The sequence below is a fragment of the Oryx dammah genome, unplaced genomic scaffold, assembly GCF_014754425.2.
Source record: "Oryx dammah isolate SB20612 unplaced genomic scaffold, SCBI_Odam_1.1 HiC_scaffold_1, whole genome shotgun sequence".
Taxonomy (NCBI): domain Eukaryota; kingdom Metazoa; phylum Chordata; class Mammalia; order Artiodactyla; family Bovidae; genus Oryx; species Oryx dammah.
In genome coordinates, this window is record NW_024070185.1 from 102,177,735 (window position 1) to 102,200,420 (window position 22,686).

At 46.5% G+C, this 22,686-nt stretch overlaps 1 protein-coding gene across 1 annotated transcript in view; it reads right to left on the bottom strand.

Moving 5' to 3' along the window:
- Positions 1-2,745: 2,745 nt before the first annotated feature.
- TNFSF8 (TNF superfamily member 8) overlaps positions 2,746-22,686 on the bottom strand; it is a 29,395-nt gene continuing 9,454 nt past the window's right edge. The window contains exons 2-4 of the mRNA XM_040237589.1: positions 19,737-19,779; positions 7,349-7,420; positions 2,746-5,891 (exon numbers count right to left, since the gene is read on the bottom strand). Coding sequence (XP_040093523.1) covers positions 5,497-5,891; positions 7,349-7,420; positions 19,737-19,779 — 510 coding nt within the window. The 3' untranslated portion in view covers positions 2,746-5,496. The remainder of the gene's footprint in view (positions 5,892-7,348; positions 7,421-19,736; positions 19,780-22,686) is intronic.

A 22,686-nucleotide genomic window follows, 5' to 3' on the forward strand; every position in this document is an offset into this window, starting at 1 on the left:
TTGATTGGATGGGAGGTAGGAAACAAGGGTCATGGGAATCTCGGGTAGTCCTTGGAATTTGGACATGGGGATGGTGACGAGTGTGGGATGTGTATCATGAGGTCGGTTGTATACATGTTGAGTTTGTATCCATCAGGGATCAGTTGCAGGGAGCAGACTTCACTCCAGCTTGTCTAGCAGGAAGGCATTTATCCCAGTGTATTAAATGGCTTGGGCTTCCCAGGTGGTGCTAGGGGTAAAGAACCTGCCTGTCAATGCAGGAGACTTAAGAGATGTGGGTTCGATCCCTGGATCGGGAAGATCCCCTGGAGGAGGTCATGGCAACCCACACCAGTATTCTTGCCTGGCGAATCCCATGGACAGAGGAGCCTGGTGGGCTACAGTCCATTTGGTCGCAAAGAGTTGGACATGACTGAAGCAACTTAGCGTTCATGCATTAAATGGCTTACAGATTGTCAAGAGGGCTCAGGAAGCAGAATCCAGGTTGAGCTCTCAGGAGCAATCTCTAAGGCTGCTCCTAGGAACTGAGCCTCTGTGGTCCCTGCTGTCTCTTCAACAGTCTTGCAGTCATGAGGTTGCCCCCTCTACAGCCACAACATCACCATTTCAAACAGGAAACCACCCCCAATAAGGAAGCCGCTGGTACTGCCAGCTCTAGAACCAATGTGAATCTGCAACAGACCATGTCAGCAGAATGCATGCTCCTCTCCTTACAGCCAGGCTCACCACACCTGCGAAGCTGGACACTGGAACCGCGGCAGACCCCTGCAGCTACAAGATAACCACAGCCCTCCACAGTTGTGTGTGCTGAGTGAGTGGCTGAACAATCCAAAACCTAAGACCAAACCATTCTAAAGCCTGAGATGCAAGGGAATAAGGAAAGTCTGTTTTTAACTTTCCCACCTGTGGGGCAGGGAAAAGCAAGCTTGAACAGTTGTGGGATGTGACTCATGAGAACATTATAAAATCAATTCAGGTGATCACAACAAGATTATTTCCTCAGTCACAAATAAGGGTAAGTATTACTTAATGAAATGTTTGTCTTCGGGGTGTGTGTGTGTGTGTTGTTTGTATGTACACACACACATGCAGTTGTTTGCAAAGGAAGGTTTTTTTTTTTTTTCCCCCTGGGTCATGGTAAAAAAGTGAAACAAAGCTTGAGAGCCACTGCGCTAGTCATTGAGTTCAGCCTTCCACTGCAAGGTCTCAAGAGAGAACTAGAGTGCAATAGCTACTGTATTGGACTGGATTTTCGGAAAAGAACCAAACTGAATGTAGAGACGATGCAGTCATTGGCAAGCAAATGTCATTTGAAGGCAGGAGGTTTGGTTCAGTCACCCAGAGAGACAGTGTGGAGTGTGAAGAGAAAAGGGACCTGAGCCCAAGGAACATGGACGTTTGGTCTCGGGAGAAATTTCCTTCTGGTGTTGTGCTTACCCCTCTTGCAGACTGGATTTTTCATTCATTCTCCAGAAAGAGAACCAGGTCCAGGGGAGCCCTGGAGTGCTTTGGCAAGACGTTCCAAGCACATGCTAACTAGAGCTGATTTTGCAGTAGCCTGGCAGAGCTGTGGCACACAGGCTGGCACCTGGCCTGGGGCCTGACACCACACTGGCACTCCGGACTTTGTGTGGGATGGTAGTACAGAGCAGAGAGGTTCTTAGGAAATACAGACATGGCTCTTGAGATTTCAGGCTCCAGCCTGTGAGTTGTGGCCACAGAGGAGTCTAAACCCTCACTGGTGGAGGCGAACTTAGTAGCTTTAGGGTACTGTTTCTAATTTTTAAAGAGAATTCTTTTGCTGTATTGAAAAATGGCAACAAGGGATGGGAACTATGCAGGAAGATCCTTATTGCAGCAAGATCAGAAGGCAAGCTGCATCCTTATCCACAGGAGAAGGAGCGTACTCTGATGTATTCAAACAATGAAATAGTATAACAGCACTTAGATGAATGAGCTATTAATAGATCTGTGTGTGTTAGCTTAGATAAATCTCAGAACCTTAATGTTATATGAAAATTTCAAATCACAAAATGCCATATAAAGTAGGATATCATTTATTGAAAATTTAAAAAACACACAGACTTGTACTATATATTTGAAAACAAATATAAAACTATATAAGTGAAAGTGTTAGTCACTCATTTCAGTCACATCCAACTCTTTGTGACCCCATGGACTATAGCCCCCCCAAGCTCCTCTGTCCATGGAATTCTCCAGGCAAGAATACTGGGCTGGGTAGCCATTCCCTTCTCCAGGGAATCTTCCTGACCCAGGAATCGAACCCAGGTCTCCTGCAGAATAGCAGGTGGATTCTTTACCATCTGAGCCACCAAGTGAAGGGGACATGACTCCCAGGCTGTAGGGGAGGGCACAAGGATGTGAACAGAGCAGGGAGGCTTCAGCTCTACCTGTATTTTTCATTGTTTAAAAGAAGCAGAAGCGAATATAGTAAAATATTAATAGTTATTAAATACTGTGGAGTCATGGGAGAAATACTACTCTCTGTTCTTTCCATAATTAAAAATAAATACAAGAATATATATATTTTGCAGTGCCCAGAGCAGTAATCAGGCTTCTTCCCCTGACCCCAGGTTAAGCAGACGTCCTGTAAAACAATTATTAGGGGAAAGTGTATACACACACACATACACATATGCATATATAGAGTATACATATATGTACATGCATACAAACATACCTACTCACACACACACATATATACACTCACCTATCTATGTAACCTCAAATAAAACAAAAAACTTTTAATTTTTATACTGCAAAATATTATTCATATCATATATTTCTTCATTTTCTGAGAGATGAAACATTTACATCATGGGACCCTAAACTTTTTCCATGATTTGACCATGTACAAAAATCTACAGACCACCCGTCTCACATTAGAATGATGATCCTGGATTGTTTTGAGAGTCAGGGAGAAACAGAGGAATCCCTGAGGACTGAAGCCTGCTGCAGGGCAGTGCTCCTCTATGCTCTCAACGGCCTTGTCCCCCAGCGCCAGGAGAGTCAGCGGTGTTCCAGGGATTCCGGAAGCCTCCTCCGTTCGGTGAATCCTGCCCAGTTTTTCCTGCACTCCTTTCTTTAGTGCCTGATCCTATCAGCAGCCCCCTGGACGTGCAGGGCCCTTCTCCCAGCCAAGAATTGTGTGATGCAGGGATTCTGAGAAGGAATTGGATGAGGAAGTCACAGAGGCATCCATGTGTGATGGAGAAATGGGGCGAGGAAGAAGTCACCAAATGTGGAGACAGTCCTGTGAATTTTCCCAAGGGCAGAAATACATTTACACTCACTTGTTATTATTCATCAACTTGTCCGTCACCCTCCTCTGCAAGTTCTGCAAGTATAGTTGTGTGTGTGTGTGTGTGTGTGTGTGTGTGTGTATTTATGTGTTGGGGATGGGAGAGGGCAGAATGAGGGAGCACCAGAGGAGTTTTTACCAAAGAGGCATATGTGTAGGCATCTGGACTCCCAGTTTGAAAAATGACTTATTTCACTTGCGTAGATGGTGTCATTTGCATGCAGCATTTCCAGGGGGTTGGTAACCCTCAGGGAGCCACAGAATTCCATTTTAAACTCTCTAGGCCATCTACTCCCTATGGGTTGCCATTCCCTTCTCCGGGGGTCTTCCCAACCCAAGGATTGAATCCAGGTCTCCTGCATTGGAGGCAGATTCTGTACCATCTGAGCCACCAGGGATTCTGTATTATCCCTACATTGGGTTATTAATGATTATTAATATGATTATTCTCTTATAATTATTTGTCTTGCTACTGCATTCCTTTAAATTCTGTGTCTTCAGATGCTGGCTTTCAGGCCATTGCTTGACAGAGATTAGGAACCCCTAAGGAGGTAAATATCAGGTACCTCTGCTCTGGAGTGTTGGTTAAAAATGAAAATGGAAACTTTCTCAAGTTAATTTATGAGACAGTAGAAAATTTACGTAGCTTCCACGTGCTTAGGTTGCAGATACTTTTTCCAGAATGCATGAGTTGGTTTAAGCAGGATACGTTTGTCCTACAGAGTTAGGGTGTAAATGCCATGTGCCCCCTTATTCTGTGGCTTCGGGTCCTCAAAACCTATGTTTTTCATCACAGACCACTTGACTTGCTGAATTCAACATCCCTTCCAATGCCCACTCCTCCCAAAGAATCTACTCCAGAAAGTGTTGAAGAGAAATGTAGACTTTACTGAACCTTTTAGTGGAGATCTAGGAAGCAGTCAGTGTAACACCTGGCTCAGCACATTACTTTAATCTCTCCCTTAGCCATTTTTATTCTCCGAAGTCCCTCTCATCCATACCACCACTGCTGTTCTTTTATTTCCCTTCTTTTAAATCATTTCTAGCCCTTCTCTGACAAACGTTCCCGAGTTCCTACTCCTTTCTCTTCTTTCCTCCTAATTGAGAAAAATGCAAATTTTACTCCCTTCCTTTACATAGCAGTTAAGGCATTCCTTTTTCCTCTGAGGCATAACTTCATGAGGGTATATTTCAAGTCAGTGGTCCTTCTCTCAAACAAATAAGGTGCTCCCTTGCAGACGGACAAATGTAAACGTAGGTTGAAATGTCCTGACCATCCAGATCAAGAGAGGAGGCGGCTGTTCGTCAGAAGTCCTCACCATTTTCGGTCATCACTGTCTGTCAACAACACAGTGAGGCCTTAAAAACCCTCCACAGGATGGTTTCCTGTGAGCTGTTTGAAGTGGGGAAAGAGTTCATGTGGGAGACAGCAGCCGCTCTTACCAAACGGCTGATCACCTTGACGGCTGCGTGCTGAGTGCTTGCCGAACTCACGGCACTTTCCTGATGGGAAACAAAAGCTGTCTGTTGTTGTCTTATCGTCAGTCTCAGTTTGGGCAGAGTCAAGCCTGGCCGGGTGGTTTTCAAATTCCCACAAAGTATTAGATTCAGGATGGTCAGTTTTGCACACCTTAGATCCTACTCTTCACTCCATTTGCCAAGCAAGGTGCCCTGAACCTCGTCCCCAAATCCCGACTCTGCTGAGGTGACATGGCAGCCAGTAAGTACCATCAGTTTTACGCCAATGTGGGGGCCTTTCCTCTGGCTGGGGGCTTCGGGAACAGCGCCTGGAATCTTAGTTCTCAGGTATGTGATGAGAGAGGCTTGGCTTTTCTGACATGAAATCCAAGTTCCAGGGAAGGGAGAGGACTAGCTCCAGGTCACACAGTGAGTTAGTGATTGGGCTGGGCCTAAATCCATCCCTTCTGGTTCCCGTGTGTGACTCTGTCCGCCAGGCCACATTGAGTCCCCACCTTCTATCTGGAAGATACTTCACTCAAAAGTCTCTTTTTAACCCTGAGTTGGATCTTCCCAGGGGATGGAAGTGTACTATTTAATTCCCTTTGTGTTTTTCAGTCTTGGCCTAAAGTTTTCTTTTTTTTCCCCAAGTGTCTGGAAGGATAAGTGCTGTGTGGTAGGGAGTTGCTTTCTTCCCAAAGGCCAGGAGGGGTGGTTCAGTCTGAACTACTGTATAAGAAGATGGACAACACGTTCTCAAGGGGAAAGGTGTTTGTATCCACATACTGGAATTTATCCACCTTGACTGATATGGTGGTGTTGACCTGGAGGTGTTCCAACAAGAACTGGGAGAGGTTCTGGTATATGTTTTTGGCTTGCGCTCCAGACCCACACACTGTCACCAGGGTCTGCTTTTTAACGTCTTTGTTGATGAGGAGCTCCAGCTTCAGGTCGACGGAATGCTCTGGGCATTTCACAAGAAACTGCAGTTGGCAGATGATGAAGTACCAACCTGGGAACTGGATCACCAGGTTCTCATCCTGATATCTGACTCCATGGATGATGCCATCTTTGTTCCAAGACAACTTGGTTTTGTTTATATGCTTTGACACTGGAAGGAGAAAGATAAAAGGACCTCAGAGTCATTAGGCAAATTTCGGATGCAGATTGGAAAATTTGAAATCTTTATTCAAGTTTCCCCATTCAAGCCCTGTGTTTTCTGTAATATTGCCTGCTGGTTCAGTCATCTGGAATATCTTCCAGATATTATGTCACTGCTAGGCATTGCTGAGTGTTTAAGGTACAGGTACAAAGCCATCCCTCTGCTTTTGTAAAGCATAAAGCTGGAGGGTCAGAAAACACACAGTCCTAGACCTTTACCCCCTGCAGAGGTAACTGTTTTCCACTTAATCATTTTATCATTCTGTTATTATTATTATAAGTTCTACTTTTCCCTTTTCAGACTATAAGTTCCTGGACTGTATTCCTTATAAGTTTTGGGCTATCATGGACATATATTCAATCAATCAATGAACATTTGATCAACAGAGGACTGCTATTGGGTAAGCATTGCACAAAGTATCAGAGAAAAAGCATTCAGTTTGGTTCAGTTAGTAACCAATTCAGGCATCAAGAAGTCTAGGAGAACTTCAGTCTGTTTTTTCACATTCAGATGCACCCCTTAACTATTCATTTTCTGAAGTTTTAAATGTCTTCCTCTCTTTAAAAGGGCAGCCAGACATCATTGTGTAGAATAGTTCACATTAAGGGATTCCTCCCAGCTGGGGTTTATAGAGGAGCAGAGAATTAGCAGGCCCTCTAAGCAGACATGTTGGTGTCAGAAGCCAAGTCTCTGAGTCTTTTCACTGACAAGTTAAAATCAGCCCTGATGGGTCCAGGTGTCTTTCAGAATTGGGAAGCTGGCACGTTCATTTTAATTGCTTCCCTTTAAACCTTGTTGCAATTCAACTGAAGAATGAGAACTAATCTAACTGCAAAATTGAATTTTGAAAATGAGCAGGATGGCTATTGCAGAGAATCTTGGCCATCTCCTCTGTACCTCATCTATCCTAGCATAAATGCCTCTTATTATTTCGTCTCTAAGGGACCTCTTACCTGAAGCATGCTGCAATATGCAAGTGGGGCCTGTGCCAACATGGTCACTAAGCTATCAATCTGGACACCAGGAAGTTTTGTGACTCTCTTGTGAATGACCTGATAGAGGCAGAGATTAAGAGCCTACTTCCCACGAACGAGGGAAAGGACAGTACCCTCGGCCTGCAGCCAGTAGGTGAGTGAAGAGGGGTGGGGGAGGAGCACCGATTCCCTCCCAGGCCAGGGAGGCAAACTTAAAGGAGTGGATGAGGTTTAGGAAGCAGGAATCTTGCAGCTTTTGAGAGTAATGCTCTCCCCTCTCCCCTAAGCCATTTAAATTCAAATTATAAAAATTATCACACAGGTCAAACAAAATACACATGCAGGTCACATTTGGCCGTGAGCCTCTACTTGTGACCTCTGGCCACAGGAGTGACCCTCATATGGTTGCAGTTCCTGGTTTTGGTTACTGACCTTGGAGGTAGGCCCATGATTTCTTGAATGGAGCTCTTTTCAGGATACATGAGATGTCCTCTGAGCAATTCCCTAAAAGTAAGACCACATGTTAAATGCCTCTCTTTGCTCTGGGAACTGGAGACACCAGATCTTTTCCCATGACCCTTTGATGGAGACAATTACTCTTCTGTTTCCATTTGGGGGATAAAAGGAAAACCTGTTTATTTCTCATTTTGCCATCAAGTACCTTTAGGAGTTTTTTTTCTTTAAACTTGATTGCTTCCACATGGACTTTCACAAAAGATTGTGGAAGTTGGAGGAAGGAAACCAACAGGGCCTGAGTTCCTGTATGTACCTGGTGCCATCTTGTCGCTTCATATACTGCACCTCACTGGATCTCTGCAACAGCTCTGTGAGAGAGGGCTGACTAAGTCCCTTTGAGAGATGGAAAGAAGCGTGGGCACTAGACAAATTCAGTGCGTTGTCCTATGTCACTCAGCCAGGCAGTGGTGGATAGAACACTGAGGCTGCTAGGAATTATTGCCATCCTTCCTTTAAGGGTGCACTTCTGTGTATTCCAGCTGACTGAATGCTCAGAATAGCTCTGCAAGGCTCACCCTGATGTCCAGACATGATCAGCAATACAAGGTCATTGCAAGTTGGAGGAAACCCTGATATCCACTCCCATGTCTATCTGATTTCAGAGACCAGGTTTCCTCCTCAAGGCCATTTTGTGAAACAGAGGAGGTAAACACATCCTAGTGTTCAATTTTAAAAGGATATAAGATCATAGAGACCTAAGCAGGGAGCCTGCTATATGGAGCTTCCTTGGCCGGGAGAAAAGACAATGTTTATGTCATTGTGGAATTTAAGAAATCAGAATATTTTAAATGCATTCACTGGTGATGGCAGCTTCATTTCTTAGTACAGTAATTATTTTGTATACACAGAATCAAGCCATACATTTCCTGCAACGACTCATGAATTCAGCTTATTCTGGGCATTTTTTCCTTCTCATTGAGTCTTGGTTTCCCTAATCTACAGAACTAGCAGATCTAGGATCTGACATTGACATCTTTTTGATGGTGTCACCAGAGATGACAAAGACGACCGATGATTCCATCTGTCAGAGACTAGGCAGCCATTCAGTCGAGGTGACCACATCCTAGCAGGCTTGCTCACGGGGAGCAGCCATTCAGTCGAGGTGACCACATCTAGCAGGCTTGCTCACGGGGATTTCAGAGTAGCGTGTGTTGGACTCACAGTCTTCCCCATCGCCCTCTGTCCTGGCCTGGGAAAATCCCTCCTGGCATTCCTTTCAGTGGGGGCTTGCAGTGGTAGAAAGTTAAGTGAAGAGTTCCCCCTGCTGTATGAACATGCTCACTGCTAGAGGCACCCCCACCCCCACCCCACCGCAGAAGCAGGGGTCTGTCTTCATTCTTATCTCCCCTGGAGGCATGAAGAGGCTCTGGCCCACAGGTCTCTTGGGTGAGGAGGGCTGGAGGGCCAGCTGCCCTTGTTCTTTCGTTCTTTTGATTTCATCTCTCACTCATCCTCCAGATAGGGAATCTTGCCCTGCCTGCAGCCCACACTCTTGGGGTGTGTACAGTCATAGCAAGGAGGCAACGAGGACTGCTCCTTCTTCTTTTTTTTTTTTGAGCCATGCCCCACAGGGCTTGTGGAATTTCAGTTCCCTGACAAGGGATTGAACCTGGGCCAAGGCAGCGAAAGCCCGAATTCTAACCACTAGGCCACCAGCGAACAGAGGGCTGTTCATTTTTAAATGTGCTGTGGCTATGAGTAGAAGGCCCAGCCTTCTCTTTTTGGGGTGTGGAGCATCAGGTCCAGAGAATCGCAGAGACATGTCTGGCTCTTTGCTCGGAACTGCTTTCTGACCCACTGTGACTTCCGGATCGGGGCCAAGCTCCTCCCCATGGCATTTGTGTTCCACTGTGTTCTAATCCCTAATGAACTCTGCAGACTCCCCGCTCGCCTTCCCTCTTCCCCCTGTTGCCTCTTGTACTTGTTCCAGCAGTAGTAGTAGTGGTGCTGGGAATAATAATGCTAGCTAGAACATAGTGACTGATGGCTATTTTCTTTTTACTCGGCTAAGCCTGTTACATGCATTATTTTATTTCATTCTCACCATCACCCCTCTAGAAACTTCTCTCTTGTATATAAGGAAATAGAGTCTTTAAAAAGTTATGTGGCTTGTCACATTTTCAAAGCTAGTCAGTGGTAGAGGGGCAATTCAAGCTGAGGCTGTCTGACTCTAATGCCCGAGTGGATTTTTGACCATTCTACTGGAGGTTGGGCCCTTGGGATGCCCCCAGTTACACCATGCTGGCTTTCCATTTCATCTGGAATCCCCCTCTTCACTGGCAAGTTATGCCTTGTTTAAAGCACTGCCTGGCAGCCATCTCCTCTGGGAACCCTTCTCTGACCTCTCTTTCCATTTATTTGTCTTCTCCATTGGACCATGAATCCTCAGGGCAGAGACTGGGCAGATATGTTTCCATATCCCCACTGCCAGCCCAGAAGATACTCTGTAAATGTTTGTCGAGCTGAATCATGTAGTCTGTCTCTGCTCCTTCCCTCTGTGGATGTCAGCTCAGCTCTCAGGGCTTGAGGAAGGGAATGTGGATGCTTGGCCTGGCCTCCCCTTCCGGGCTGGATGACACCTGGCCTCACTCTGTCCTTGGTTCTGCAGGTCAGGTTAGATTCCATGGGAGGTTAAGGTTCAAGCCCTTGGCTCAGGCCAGCACGTCACACCATGAACAGCTCTCCTCCTCGGCCAAGGACCCCCTCACACCTGTCACTCGTGGCAACTGTCAGATGAGCTTCTCTTAACAGGGGGAGGTAGAAGTACAAGCCTGGACTTGCCTCTCACACATGTAGGTTCTTTTTTTTTTTTTTTTTCTTTCCCCTTTGGTCTTTGTATGTTTGTTGGGTTGACCTCAGCTGTAATTCTGAGAAACCCAAGGATGAAAAAAAAAAAAAAAACAACTTATTTTGAAGCTTTTGCATTTCCTGAAGTCAAATGCCATGGTGTATCTTAATTTTTCTTAAAGAATCTGTTAGATGTTTCGAAAAGAAATGAAAACAGGGGCAACTCTCTTGAAGAATGACATCACTGAGTGGGCTAAGGGAAGGGACTGGGAAAGCAGGGCTCCAGAGGAGCTCTCGGTGGAATGGAACTGCTGGACGTGGAGAGGAGCCTGGAGAAGGCACGCTGCTGGTGCTTAGCGACTTTCAAGGCTGTTAAGAGGGCCAGAGCTGATGGGGGCTGGCTCTGTGGGCCCAAACAGCATGGCTCCTGGGAGTTTAAGGAGATGATGCACTCAGCTAACGGCAAATACCGCTCTTGTCCCCATTTCCCGGATGACGCAGTGGGAAGACTTTCATTAAGGACATACAACACACATTGCAAGTCACAGTTCTGGCAGCTCAAATATTGGACCAGTTAGTGCTGCTCAGAGATCTGTTGGGCTGGTGTGAGAGTCATGTGGTTCTTGTCAAGACCTAGATGAATATTCCATGGGTCATCAGCCGTGTGGCTTTGAGTCTCCTTATCACCCTGTGAGCCCATGATGTAATCTTTTTTGGTTATGAGACAGGAATCCTATAGTACTCCTGGAAGTTTGAATTTGGGGAGCATTGGGAGCAAAACACACCTCTGTTTCATTTATTTCCCAACCGAATTAGCTGCACCGAGGGGTTTAATTTGAAGAACTAAAGACTAGGGAGGGGAGGGGAGAACAGTCCACACATCATGGCAAGTAGATCGCCCGGGAGTTAAAATCTAGGACTTTTCTTCGGGCGGTTGTGTCTCAAGCTAGATGAAGAGCAGGGTGGACCAGATCATCCAGAAGGGCCCTTCTAGCTGATTTTAGATGGCTATGTAGACTCAGCTGTACACTGCCAGGCCTGCTGCAGGGACACCAAATCAGTCCCAGCTCCAACTGTCTATCTTTTGAGCATGTTTCTCTACCCCAGCTAGGAGTTTGTCTACACGCATTAAGATTTCCGGACACCTGCAGCAGTAGAACGGAGTGTTTTAGGTCTGGGACTAACCTAAGTTATGAACAACCTGGTTCTGTAAGTGTTTTCATGGTTCATAGAACTGGAAGTTCCCTGAGAAGTCATTTGGCCCAGCCTTGGTAACTACATAACACACGTGCTCCCCAATGTTACCCCCACAGCAGGCTTGTCCGAGGTCACCCCACGAGTCAGTGGTGGGGCCAGGCCACAGTCTGGGACCCCTTGCTTCTGTTGGGCATTCCATCTTTCAGAAAACTCAGGTTCTCTGTGAGTACTCCTTAGAACCAAGGCCTTCAGCTGGGCAAGATTTGTAAGCCATCCTCTCAAGCTTTGGTCTCCTCTAGAAGGATCATGAAATTTTCTTGGGCTTTGTTAGGAAGCCTGGAGAGAAATATTTGCCAACAAAACCCTCCTGGTCAGGTGCATAGAAGACAGAGATAGGGAGAGAGATGTTGCTTTAGGTGGTTGGAAGGGTCATGTTCTAGATAGCAGTCAGAATAATGCAACATGAAGATGGGAACCCTCCTTGAGATGTCAAAATATTAGACCCCAAAGGACCACTGGATGCCAAGTTAACTGTGGCCCTAGATTTAGGAGTGGAGAGGCTGAATCCAGAGGGACTAAGGGTCTGGCTCAAGACCCCACAGTAGGTTAAGTGGCAGAGCTGGGTTCAGAGCACAGAGTTCCTGACTCCTAGTCCTGGGCTCTGCCCTGGTTTTTAGTCTTCCCATGGAGCAGAGGCTTTAAATGTAGGAATAAGTGGGTTTGCAACCACCCTACACACTGGCCTGAAAACTGACTAGACAGCTATGGGTGCCTGGAAAACAAGCACTGATAAGCCATCTGGACTTCCTCTTCCCAGGGGAATGCCAGCAGGTGACTTCAGGTTCACGGGCTGAACCTTGCCAAGTAATAAGTCAGGGGCTGTCAGGCTTCCATTAAGATGCAATAATGCCCAATGGGGCAAAACAAGCCACACCTACTGTTCCAGCCAGAAAGTATGTGGTCTGAGTGCCAAGTACCTTCGAGGTTAACATTGGAGCAAAACAGACACAGTGCATCTCAAAGAAAGCACCTGGGTTTTGGTCAAGGCTTCTAACGTCAGACCTGTCACTCCCCGTTACTGACCCTCAATTACTGCATCTGTTAAGTGGGGATAGTAACAGGCAACCCCAGCGCGTGCATGTTGCGAAGATGCAGTGAGGTTATGGATGTCAAATGGCCTGTACAGCACACGGCTTGGAGGAGATAACCCGGCGCGCGGTAGCCCCCTCTTCCCCGACTCTTTCCTTTCTTCCTAAGTAGCACAGCTTAGCAGCACTCTTGGCAGACTCATCTGGCCAATGAGACGCACATTAAGCCAGAGCTTGGTGGACTGAAGTTTCTTAATTATGTATCTAAGTGTTTGAGGCCATTGGATGCTCTCAGGAAAGTGTGAATAGCCCTCGTCATCTGTTGAAAATATTTTAATCCTTCCAAGAAGGAGAGGAATTATCCTCATGACTCTGTGTCTACCATGTCCTGGCTTCTGAGTTCCACCCTTTTGGCGCGATATCCAGGAGAGTCGCAATAGCGACATCTAGGGGAGAGCCTTGCCATTGTCAGTGGAATTCGGAATCACAGTGAATCCCTAACCTAAGGGTCATTTCAGCTGACTTCAGTGTGACGGTTTCCTTGGCTAACTCGCCATGGAGAAACTCCAGAATAGGCCATTCGTTAAACAAAGGACTAGGTAGCCTTGGGTTTACAGATGGCATTTGAGGAGTAGCTATTCTGGCATGCTCAGTGTTAAACACATCGAATGTCACCAGTAAATACAAGTTGAGATCAAGTGAAAATTCATTTGAATCCTTTGAAGGTTCCTTGGGATTTTGAGGGTTTTTTTTTTTTTTTTTGGCCACATGGCACAACTTGTGGGATCTTAGTTCCTGACCAGGTATTGAACAGGGCCCACAGCTGTGACGACACAGAGGCCTATTCACTGGAATTCCCTTGGGGTCTCTTCAATCGTGACCTGTTGCAGTATGTAAGATAAAGCTATCTGACTTGATGTGTAATTCCTTGAAATTCACTTATACTAAGTGCAGATTGAATTGATATTATTGGAGGGTATTTAAGAAGCACCTTTAAAGTCTAATTGAAAAGGCAAAGAGAGATCTGCTCACATCTAGCTCCCATTTCCTGGCCTGGAGCTTGCACAGTGGAGCTTGTAGAAATTTAAGACAACACGTGTGGCATCCAGAGAGCTTGGATGAAACATGTAGTGAAGCCAGTTTGAGAAACAAACTTGCTTTCCTTCCCTCCTTCCCTTCTTCCTTCTGTCCTTCCCTCCTTTCCCCGCCTCTGTTTCTTTTTTTCTCCTCTTCCCCAAAGTGAAAGATGGGGATTTTTCTCCTGGATTTAAAGACTTGTGACATGTATATGTGCAAAATTCAAGTATAAATGTTAATATGCGCCTCGATGATTGAATTCTTTTCCTTTTTCTTCCCCTTCTCCTGTCCCCCACCCCCCACATCGCCCCCTCCCTCTCCTCTCCTCTGGGTGACAAGAGGCAGGGATTAGACACAGATGGCTTTAGCACTCTGATGGCCTCTCCAGGACTCTGTCTCACCTTATTCTGTGTGGCCCATTTTCTAGTTTATTTCTGTTAGAGACAGTCCTGATCCTGGTTAGCTCTGCCTTAAGAAAAAGACACTTTCAGAGTGAGCTTTGAGTGAACAGGTTTAAAGTAAACACAGAGGCAAATAAGTTCTTTGAGGCCTGTGACTACGTGAAAAGCAGTGACCGCTGAGCAGTTGTATCCCCACTTAGTGTGTGTGGGGGGGGAAACTACGACAACCAGCGGACTGGGCACTTAGATCAGCTCTGTCCACCTGACAGATGTGAGGTCTCTGCTGCTTTCAGGCCTTCTAGAGGAGGATGCTGCCACACCTCCACCCGCCTCTGTGCAGCCTGCATCCGGTCCCTGCTACACGACACCAGGCGCAGCGGGCGATCGGTGAGCAACCAGCTCCTTCGTTTAGTTTCACTGCCTTCCATGGGCAGCTTGTATTGTTTCTTTGGGGGTGGGCTCACTAGCTGCAATTAGCCAACCTTATTTGACCTCTTTTAAATGCCCACGTTTTCTTTTTAGCAGAGGGAGTGGGGGAGGAGGGTAGCTTGCAAGCCAGGCAAACATGGGACATTGTTGGAATGGTATTAATAAAGTGGTGAGAGAATCCTAAGATACTTGTTTGCGAGATGGGGAACACACAAGAGGGGTTCAGGACTCCTCCAGGTGGTCTATCCACTATTTCCACCTCCTCAGGGCCCCCAGGAACCTCTGGATATTAGGGGGCCCGTGACACTCACAGGAAAGGCAGACTATCTTAACTGGCCCGCAGTGGGCGGGGGGAGGATCCTCCACTGCGGAGCTGGGGCCTGAATTTGGCCTCCGGATCCCCTGCCGTGGGCTGTTCGCGCTCCCCACAGCCCTGCCTCTTGTGCAGAGCCCTGTGGAGGTGCCTAGTGGCCCTCTCTGGCCCGGAGCTCACCAGCGAGCAGGCTCCAGTGACAGGAAGACAAACAGCCACAGGAACAGGTGTGGAGGAAGTGACAGAGAGCCCTGGGGGGATTCCTGGCCTTGGAGCCCTGGTGGGGACAACTAAGGAAGCACGGTCATGTTGCACTCAGCATCTTGAATTACATCCTAGATACGCCAAAGAGCTCCCAGGCACGTCCACTCGGATTTTGAGGTCAGGCCCCAGTCCTTGCTAGCTGTGCAATCTTAGGCAAGTCGGTAAATCTCTCTGTTTCCCTACTTACAATTATCAAGGAGCCAATAATTATCCTGGGGTTTGCTGTGAGACTGCATGAGTGAATCACGAAGCCCTCAGCCCAAAGCAAATGCCCCGTCAGTGTTTATTTTCTTCATCCCATCACATCCTCACACCTGCCTAGCTGGGGAATACAAGAAAAACTGATTTACGAGTCGTCTATGGAATTCCTCCAGTGCAGGTAGGAACTGATATTTGGTTGTTGGGATGTTGGAAATGCCTGGGGCTGAGGGGATCAAAATTATTTTGCAATGAAGTCAGGAGTCTGAATTTCTGCTGAGTTTCTGAGGGGAAATGATGGGTGGTGAAATTGGGAAGAAGGACATGGAAGCAGGTGGGGGTGGGGGGTGGGTCAGTATGTGTGCTAGAGGGCTGAACCCAAGGGAAAAGTGCTGTCTCCTAGAGCGCAGAGGCTTCGTGATCACGTAGGATCTGAAACTCCATTCTGCTTCCATGTTGGAAGGCACCACCCCACCAGCCTCTCCACATTTCCTAAATCCTGCTGTCAGCTTTGCTGCACACAAAGTGGGTGCTTCTGGAATCTGGGGAGATCAGGCATGGGGGCGTGTTCTGGGGTTGGGACAAATACGGCACGTACATGAGAATGCGTGGAATTCAGAGTGTGGGGGAGGCAGGAGACAGAAACGAGGATGTCGAGAAGCAGCACAGCCTCCCTCTCCCGGCCCGCCCGGCCCCCGTGCCCAGCCGTGTGGTGGACAAGGCTCGTATCTGTGGTTCCATCCTGCCCTCGCAGCAGCTCCGTGAGGGGGCACTTAGTGACTCTGTTTGCTAGAGGAAGGGAGAAGGTCCTCCTCCCGGGGCCCTGCCTGGCTGCCTGCAGTCCCAGCTGAGCCGCCACCAGGCCACCGGGTCCTAAGCACGAGGGAGTGGTGGTGAGCTGGCGGTCTGCCGGTGACAAGTCTCCTGGCCAGGAGTGGGAGGTGAGTGCTGGGACTCAGACATCCTCTCCTTACAGAAAAAAGGCTTGGCATTCTGTGGTTTCCCTGCAGCTAAGTGTTGTCCTGTGTTAACATTACTTGGGTGTGTGTGCCTGGCCCTGTTTGCCAAGCTCTGGGCTGCTGCTGGCTTCCTGGTGGACACTTTCCACCAGCCGGTGGCACAGGGCTCCCTGATAAGAGTTCTGCTCTCATCCACCCGGGGGGCAAACCACATGCTGCCCCCCCTAGAGCCTCCCCCCTGGGGCCTCTGGGAGACAGCGCCCCTCTGCCTGGAGTGTCTTGCCAAGGCTTTTCCAAGGGGAGTTCACTGCCTCTGCCTGCTCACAGGGGGTTTGTTGGGGAGGAGGCGATGCCTCCTGCAGGAAGCCTGCAGACTTCCTCAAGATTATTAGGAATCATCTTTTTAGACTTTTTTTTCTGTATTTACATATTGAAGGAAAGGTTAGAATATCATAAAGCATCGCAGCTGGAAGGACCCTTCTAGTTCGTTCAGTCCTTTTATGTTACAGACTTGCCCTGAGAAATGCAGCCTGCTAGTGTGGAGGTCAACTCTGGAGCCCAGGTCTTGCTCCAAGGTGGTATTCTTTCCACTTCATCTGACCACCATGTCTGTAGGTGGGCCAAGTTAAGACAGGTGGAGACTTTCATTAAAAAGCAAGAGAAAGTCAAGGACCACACACAGTAGGTCACTGACATTTTATGGCCCAAACACATCATGAAACTGTGTATAAGCCCCTGTGTCCTTGTCTTAAAATGCTGACTCAAGAGTCAGTGATTGGGAAATGTGAAGATGTAGAAGTGAGGAATAGCTGTTGGGCCAAGAAACTGGTAACAATCTATAGACTATAATTCAGCCACAGGACAGAATCACTAAACTCCCAATTTCCTGAAAGATACAGATAAAGGCCTGACACACATTCCTAAGTTGTTTTTACAGGAAGCAGACCCCTTTCCAGATGAAAACTGCTGACCACAAGAACAGAGACCCTAGACTGCTTGAAACCAGAAGGCTGACGATGCTTGAAATTTCACCTTGTTGCCAACCAATCCGAGATCGAGCTGATCACACCCTGCTCCTTGAACACAACTCCTCACTACCGCGTCCAGGGTGGGTCACATAGTCTTCAGGGCATGGACCCACTGTGGCCCGCTTTGCCCAGCAAAGCAGTAAAAGCTTTTTTCTTTTCTACTTCACCCAAAACTCTGTCCCTGCGTTTCTATTCAGCACCAGTGAACAGAGGCTGAGTTTCGGCAACAATCATGTGGGGCTAGAGGGGACCCCTGGATTCTGACTCCTGCTCTGCCATCAGTTCCCTAGACAACCTTCCAAAAGTCACCTTGATTCCCTGGGCCTCAGCTCACCACATGCCAAACAGGACTATTAATCCCCAAGTTGTTTGCTTATAGGATGGAGGCTAAGATAAACCCACGGTAAGTGTGGGAAGGTCTTTAACAAGAGTTTCATGGCCCTAGGGAGAATTATTAGCATTTTAAAATCTGGTTGCAAAGACATTGAATTGTGAACTGTGGTTGGTTTTGAATTAGTTTGTGTTCTGATATCCACAGTGATGGCCCATTTAAGAAGGGATCTGATAAGTGTTCTAGTCCATGGCTGCCAAAATTTTAAATTTCTATGGACCAAAATAATTACTTCAAAACCAAAATTAAGGACTCCAAAATGTAAATTCAGTGACCAGTACAGAATGGGCAGCTTCTTATTATGCCTGTTGTTGTTCAAACAGACAGACAAAATAACTCTGAGTAAAAAGCAAACCAACCTGATTCCCATCTGTATCAACCTTGTGTTGTAAAAGAAAGGACATTTCACACAAAAATAACATAGAAAAGGACATGCTCTCAGAGGAAAGTATAGTTGACGGCAGGAGAAGGGGATTACTTGTGAGACCCCCTGTAGTTGACAATCTACAATGATGGAAGTGCAGAAACCAAGACCCAGAATGACTGAGGTCACGTTGCCTGGTCAAAACTGTCCTTGTCATCGAGGTCATGCTTTCCTTAAAGAGCCACCCCCAACCTTGAAAAGTGAAGCTCTTGTCAAAGCTTGGAGAATCTGGATGGATGTCGAACAATGGAGCAGGGGAAGGGAAAATGACATTCACTCGGTGTGTTTGGTTTTTTGCAAGGCTCCGTATTCTGATTCCAGAGCCGGTACTGTTTCCATGAAGTTGGGTGGCAAACCCTGGCCTGTGGGTGAGATCCTGGCCACAGCCTCACTTTGTGAATGAAGTTTGGTGGGACCGCAAATGTGCCTGCTCATTTGCACAGAGTCTGTGGCCTCTTCTGCTCTACACCAGTGGACTTGTCGTAACAGGGACCTCGTGGCCTGCAAAGCTTAAAATGTTTACTGTATAGTCGTTTACAGAAGCAGCTTGCTAGCTTCTGCATTATGCCACGCTCCCTTCAGCTTGATGTGACTGTCTACAGAAGCTTGGTGGGAATCGAGGTCACATGCTAAGTAATTCCAGCCAAAGTTCAGCTATTGTTGACAAAGCTGTAATTATCAGTCTGCCTTGAAATACGCAGAGTGCTGCTCCATTTAGGGGATTCTGCCCTTGCTTTCCAAGTCTCTGGGTGACAAACAGAAGGAGAAGCAGAGCTCAGGGTGTCCTGAAGGAACTCCAGGTGTGATTGCTCTTGGTGTGAGGAACTGTATCCACACACGTATGTCCTCTGGTCCCAAGCATGCCCTGGTGTGTCTGTCCAGGTGCCTATGATGACCCACTCTTTCTCTCTTTGTTTTTCCCTCTGAGCTGTCTGGTCACCCAACTGTGCTTGCTATCTAGGTTCTAAAGGTGACAGGACTGAAGGTTAGTGTTCTGAAATGAGGACATCTGGGTTCTAAGTTTGACTCCATAATACCCTGAACAAGACCCCCTTCACTTGGTCTTACTTTTCCTTTTCTATGCAACGAAAACATACATCAGATGGTCTCAAAGTTTTTCACTTTTCCATGTTAACCTAACTCTGCATCTCACCAATCTGGGGCTAGTTAGAGACAACCCATTGATTAGTGACTTTAGTGATAGAAAAATATGGGGCACGGGAAGGTCTATTTGACAAATCCTCAACTTCATTGTGCATTTTCTTCTATGTTTGATTCAGTTATTTAATGATTACTATATGTTGGTCACCATGCAAAGCAGTTTCCAGAAGAGATCTAATAGTTTCTCTAATACCTTCGTGAGGTCGTTATGATTACTCTCATTTCATAGATAAGGAACTGAGTTTCTCAGGTGGGATGTAGAGCCAAGATTCAGATCCACACCACCTAACTCTAGATTTTAAGCTCCTAACACAATACTGCTTTGTGTTCCCCTCTGGGTCCATGGGCCAGCCTGTCCAGAGCCAGACTTTTCACTAGTGGGAGATCTGAGGGCTGGTGGGAGAACGTGGGGACGTGAGTACAGCTCAGAAGCCGCTCAGAGCAACGCAGATGCATCAGCTTGGCCTGACAGCCCACCTCCGCCCCCACCCCCTCTGTTGGACACTCATGATGTTTCTGCTGGTTAATCATCTGTGATGTGATATGGACTATCCCCTGCACAGTTACTCCTAGTTGCAAAGTCTTACCTCCTTTAAGGGGGAATTGGCCCGGCGGGTTGGGAATGGAGTCCTGAAAGAGAAGAAAGAGAAAAGTTAAAAAAAAAAAAAAAAAAGGGATGAGGATGTCATCAGATTGAAACAGCTAGTCTTTTTCTTTTCTGCTTTGGTTGCCCTCAAAGTATTGTGTAATTTAGAATTTCTGTTCCATCTGACTCTAAGATTAAAAAAAAAAAAAATGAACTCACTGACTTAGTTTACATGAGCTTTACCACCTGTTTATCAGAAATAATATTGGAGGATTACTCTCCACGTTTCACAGGTGAGGAACTGGAAGCTGAAAGGTAGAAAGTTCATGGCCATCGGGGCAGGAATCTGCAACTCCTAACTTTCAGGGAGTGCCTTTTTCTTTTCACCACCTATTTTTTCTTACTTTGGTTAGCATAAGGCAAACAACTGTAGTGTATAAATATATGTGGGCTCTTTTCTTCTATGTTTGATTCAGCAAACAGTGAGAGTATGTTGTAAATATACCAGGTACTATTTCTCCTGTGGTTGGAAATTCTGAATTGATAGAATGACTATGTGCCAAGCATTGTGAAGATACCATAAATGATTAAATTGGGTCCCTGTCCTTGTGGATTTATTGCAGATTTACATTTGACTCTAATATCTAAATACTTATATAACATAAATGTATATTATTTATGTTAACATTCAATATGTTTTATTTATTCTAGAATAAGCATAACTGTATATATAAATAATCACACAGTTAAGTAAGAGCTTGCTGGCAGAAAATCTGAGAGCAGATTGGCTCCTGAAGGAGGACCTGCGGGGTTGGGGAACGGAGGGGAGGAAAGGAGGTCTTGTTCACATGTTCTGGCAAGTAAGCAACAGAAGCAGACGGGCAGTTTTCCACCCCAATACATTTTTCAGAAGCTGTTCTCTATGTCTGCGCCTCTATGTTTTCCCTGTAAATAGGTTAATCAGTGCTACTTTTCTAGATTCCATATATATGCCTGAATATGTGATATTTGTTTTTCTTTTTCTGACTTACCTCCCTCTGTATAACAGGCCCTATGTTCATCCCCTTCACTGCAACTGACTCAAATGGGGGAAGGAGAGGGTAGGGCAAATTGAGAAAGTAGCACGGACATATATATACACACACACAGACTCTCATGTGTAAAACAGATAGCTAGCAGGGAGCTCTGAGTAATAGAGGGAGCCCAGCCTGGCACACTGTGATTGACCTAGAGGGGTATAACAGGGAGCAGGGAAAGAAGGCTCAGGAAGGAGTGGAGATATATATATATACACACATACATGCATGCTAAGTTACTTCAGTTGTGTCTGACTCTTTCTGACCCTATGGACAGTTGTAGCACACCAGGCTCCTCTGTCCATGAGATTCTCCAGGCAAGAACACTGGAGTAGGTTGCCATGCCCTTTTCCAGGGGATCTTCCTGGCCCAGGGATCGAACCTGCATCTCTTATGTCTCCTGCATTGGCAGTTGGGTTCTTCACAACTAACGCCACTCTTGCGGACAATATATATATATATATATATATATATATATATATATTGGCATGACTGATTCTCATTGATATATGGCAGAGACCACCACAACATTGTAAAGCAATTATCCTCCAATTAAAAAAATAAAAATAAATGAAGTTAAAAAAGTTCTTCAGCGACTAGTTTTCCCACCTTGGGCTCTCTCCCCCTTTCCCCCACCTCAACCTTGGAGACACCCCTCATTGTCCTGTCAATAAGGAATGAAGTGTCTTATTTGTTTTTTGACCTACCCAGATTGAGGTCTCCTGTAGTGTATTGGATTGAGATATTAATAAAGACCTAAAGAAATGTGAGCATTTTCATAAATGAAAACAACTTCCCAATGTCTAATGGAGCAAGCAATTAGTTGCTGCCTGCATCTTATTTTCTTAGTGTTGTGTCAGAACACCTAGGACCACCTAGAGCTCTCTCTCTGTTCTGCCACTGCTCTCGGGACTCTGTCCTTTCCCTTCCACTAACAGCTCTTCCGATCAGTGACTCTCCTCTCCAGCGCAAGTGGACGGTCCTGAGTCGAGGCGGTCTCCTGAGGCACAGCCCTGCAGAGCACTGATCTGGAGGAGGAAGTCAGTATAAACTCGGGGGGTTCAGCTTATCAGGGGAAAAGAAATGAACTTGGCTTGGAAGGTCCTTTCCTATTTGCTGCCATAGTCTATGGTTTTATTGCCTTGGCTGAAAGCTCTTAACCCAACAGACAGCGCTGCACGTCTGTGGTCTCTCAAGTACACACACAGTTCAAAGGAAAATCTGATGTCATAGGTTCCCCTCCTGGTTGCCTCCTGAGACAACAAACAGCCTTTCACAAGTTAATAAACATCTGGCTTACTGCCAGGCATGTCCACCGATTAGTACGATGTGCACACACGTGAAGAAAAACATCTACATCTAAGCGTGGTGCTAAGATGGTGGGCTTCATTGGCTGCCCTGGAACATATCCAGGGACAAGGAGAGAATGCCAGAGCAGCAACCCCTGAGGAGCCATTGCAGTGGCTCCTGGCAATTGGGAAATACCAGAGAATTGCACATTCAGCACGTGTCAAATGGACACACAGTGTGTGCCGAGCTCTAAGCCACTGGAAGACATCCTGCGGGTTTATGGCTCAGTTGTAAAGCAGTTGTTCAGAACGTACAGATAAATATAGACTAAAATTACAAGGCAAGAGCTACGAGGGAGAGAGGCAGCATGTTTCCAGATAGCACTTGAACATGTGTACGAATCACTTGGGGAGTTGTTAAAATGAAAATTCTGATTCAGCAGGTGTGGGTGGAGCCTGAGAGTCTATTTCTGATAAGCTCCCAAGTGACAGCAGAGCTCCTGGCCCACAGAACACAATTTGAGTAGCAAGGTTGTAAGAAATACTATCTGAGAAGAGATCTAATTTACATGGGGAGTCTGGGTTG